This window comes from Buceros rhinoceros, unplaced genomic scaffold (genome assembly GCF_000710305.1).
Source record: "Buceros rhinoceros silvestris isolate BGI_N320 unplaced genomic scaffold, ASM71030v1 scaffold5515, whole genome shotgun sequence".
Taxonomy (NCBI): domain Eukaryota; kingdom Metazoa; phylum Chordata; class Aves; order Bucerotiformes; family Bucerotidae; genus Buceros; species Buceros rhinoceros.
The window spans coordinates 42,787-45,049 of NW_010411031.1; the positions used below are offsets into that span (position 1 = coordinate 42,787).

Sequence of the window (2,263 nt, forward strand, 5' to 3'; positions counted from 1 at the left end):
GTAGGGAAAAGGAGGACTCAAACGAATTAATTTTCTAGGTCTTTGTAACACAAGAGCTCAGGTAATATCATGTTAACGGCCTATAGTCCAGCTTTAACCTAACAAACAACAAGAAATGTTTGCATACTGCTATTTTTAACCTTTGGGGTTTTTTTGTAATTATCAGAAAGGAGCTGATTGCGAGGCTGGAAGAAGTGGAAAAAGAAAGCATGGATGCTGCTCAGCTGGCTAAGGAGTACGCAGAACTGACAGAGGAGAACCGAACACTGAGGCTGGCCCAGACGCAGTGTGTAGAGCAACTGGAAAAGCTCAGAATACAGTACCAAAAAAGACAGGGGTCCTCATAACTCTCAACTAGCTTGTATGAGTCAGTTAATACAGGATTGATCCTGTGCTGGAAAGAGATTTTAAAATAAAGGTCTGTTTAATATGTTATAATACTTTACTACAGATACAGAGTATGTAGAAGTCTATATTTGAATTAATGCTTGCCAGCCAGTAGCTTAATATAATGGATATTTCATCCATTATATAATGGATATTTTATTTCAAGCAACATAATTGAAGTTAATCTATCCCCATTATATGTTCTAGTAGATCAGGTTTCTTCTCTAAACATGTTTCTTCCAATTTAAGAAGATATCGACACACTAGAAAATGATATAAATAGTCTCTGTGTTGGGAATTTGGACCATAGTAAGGCATACAGCAGGGACAATGTTAATATATGGAATACATGTATGTTAATTTTAGTTTGGTGAAAATTTTTTTAATTATTTTCCTCATGCCTAACATGTTTGGAAGTTATCTTAAAACAGATCTCCTCACTAGTAAAAACTATGCTTCATTACCCCATGTCAACTTTACATTGTTGTACAAAATCTGAAAAATTGCACATTAAAAATTGAAGTAACATAATTATTTTTTATCAAATGAGTGTACCGCCAGTAATAATTTGCAAGTTATGATATTAAAAGGAAACAGATGAGATCAAACTTTTTTTTCCTCAAGCATAAAGATAGCTTGAGCGTCTTTTTATTGTAGTTTTTGGCCTGCAAGAAATGAAAAATGAATATATGAATACTATCATCATAGTTTCAACTAAGAATATAATAGTAGTACTGTGAGGATATTCTGTTCTTATTTTCTGGTCTGTTTGGAAACATAAGTGCCTGTAAGTAGGGACAGGAGCTCCATGATATACAAATAACCTGGAAGTAAAATGTTAGTTTTACTTGCTCTATTTATCCCTGTATTTTCCTAGATCAACAGAAAACTCTTTGTTATACTTCCATTTCTATTCATACGGTATTTTTTTCATTAAACGTGGATACAGAAAAGCCATTTTATGTTCTGAATGCTCTTAAATCATGCTGTGTTTTTAACTCTCCTTGCCAGGTGCAGGTTGTTACATCTTCACGAGGTTGGAATTCAACTTGATGCATCGTTAGTACTACTGAAATGTGTCTTAGTAATTGAAAACTGTGAATTGAAGATTTTCACCAGAACTTTAGCTTTGATTATTATTGCTAATATATTATAAAAATGGGATTTTTATGTTAATCAGAACAGTTCCTGCAGAAGCCTTTTGGCACCAAAATGTTCCCCAGTAATTGCGGCAACAAAGGGCTCAAAATCCCCACAATCTGCCCTTTATTTCTCTGTGCTAACTACCTACGGTTTTCCCTGCAGCACAGGTGTGAAAAAGGGCTCCACATTACTATGAGCACCTGGCAGTTGCAGGAGGAGAGTATGAGGAGGTGGCAGGAGAGGACAGCCTTGTCTCCTCCAGGACAGGGGCAGCGTTCGTGCCCAGCACTGCTTGCTACCTTACCCTGGCCAGTGTGGAGACACGAAGGAAAATCACCACTCTGAGGCATGTGCTTTCTGCTAGGATGCTCCACGGTATTTATTACTCTTTCATTGTTACCCGAGGGTCCAATTTTCACTGTATTTTGTAAAAGTTGAAGAGAAAAAAACCATAATGAATAAAAATCACTTGGGATGTCAAACCTGGGAATGCTGGAAAAGCCTTGTCTGAGTTTTGCACTGACGGGAAACGTACCTTCTACAAACTTCAGGGTTTTGCTTTGAGCACAGGATGCTGCATAATTAGTTTTGCCTGTGTTTATGTGTCTCAAGCAACAGGACTGTAATTTTCAAAATTAATTTGTTGATTTAGTCAGATTTTTCCATCTAGCTTTGAAAATATCAGACAGTCTGATTCCTGATTTCGGTGAATTCATTGGAAACTGCACAAAGT

At 36.6% G+C, this 2,263-nt stretch overlaps 1 protein-coding gene across 2 annotated transcripts in view; it reads left to right on the forward strand.

The window, feature by feature from the left end:
• The window catches only part of MAP3K7CL (MAP3K7 C-terminal like), a 30,987-nt gene extending 29,647 nt beyond the window's left edge, over positions 1-1,340 (forward strand). For both annotated transcript variants that reach the window (XM_010135845.1, XM_010135844.1), the window contains one exon: positions 167-1,340. In XM_010135845.1, coding sequence (XP_010134147.1) covers positions 167-347 — 181 coding nt within the window. In that variant the 3' untranslated portion in view covers positions 348-1,340. The remainder of the gene's footprint in view (positions 1-166) is intronic.
• The last annotated feature ends 923 nt before the right edge of the window (positions 1,341-2,263 follow it).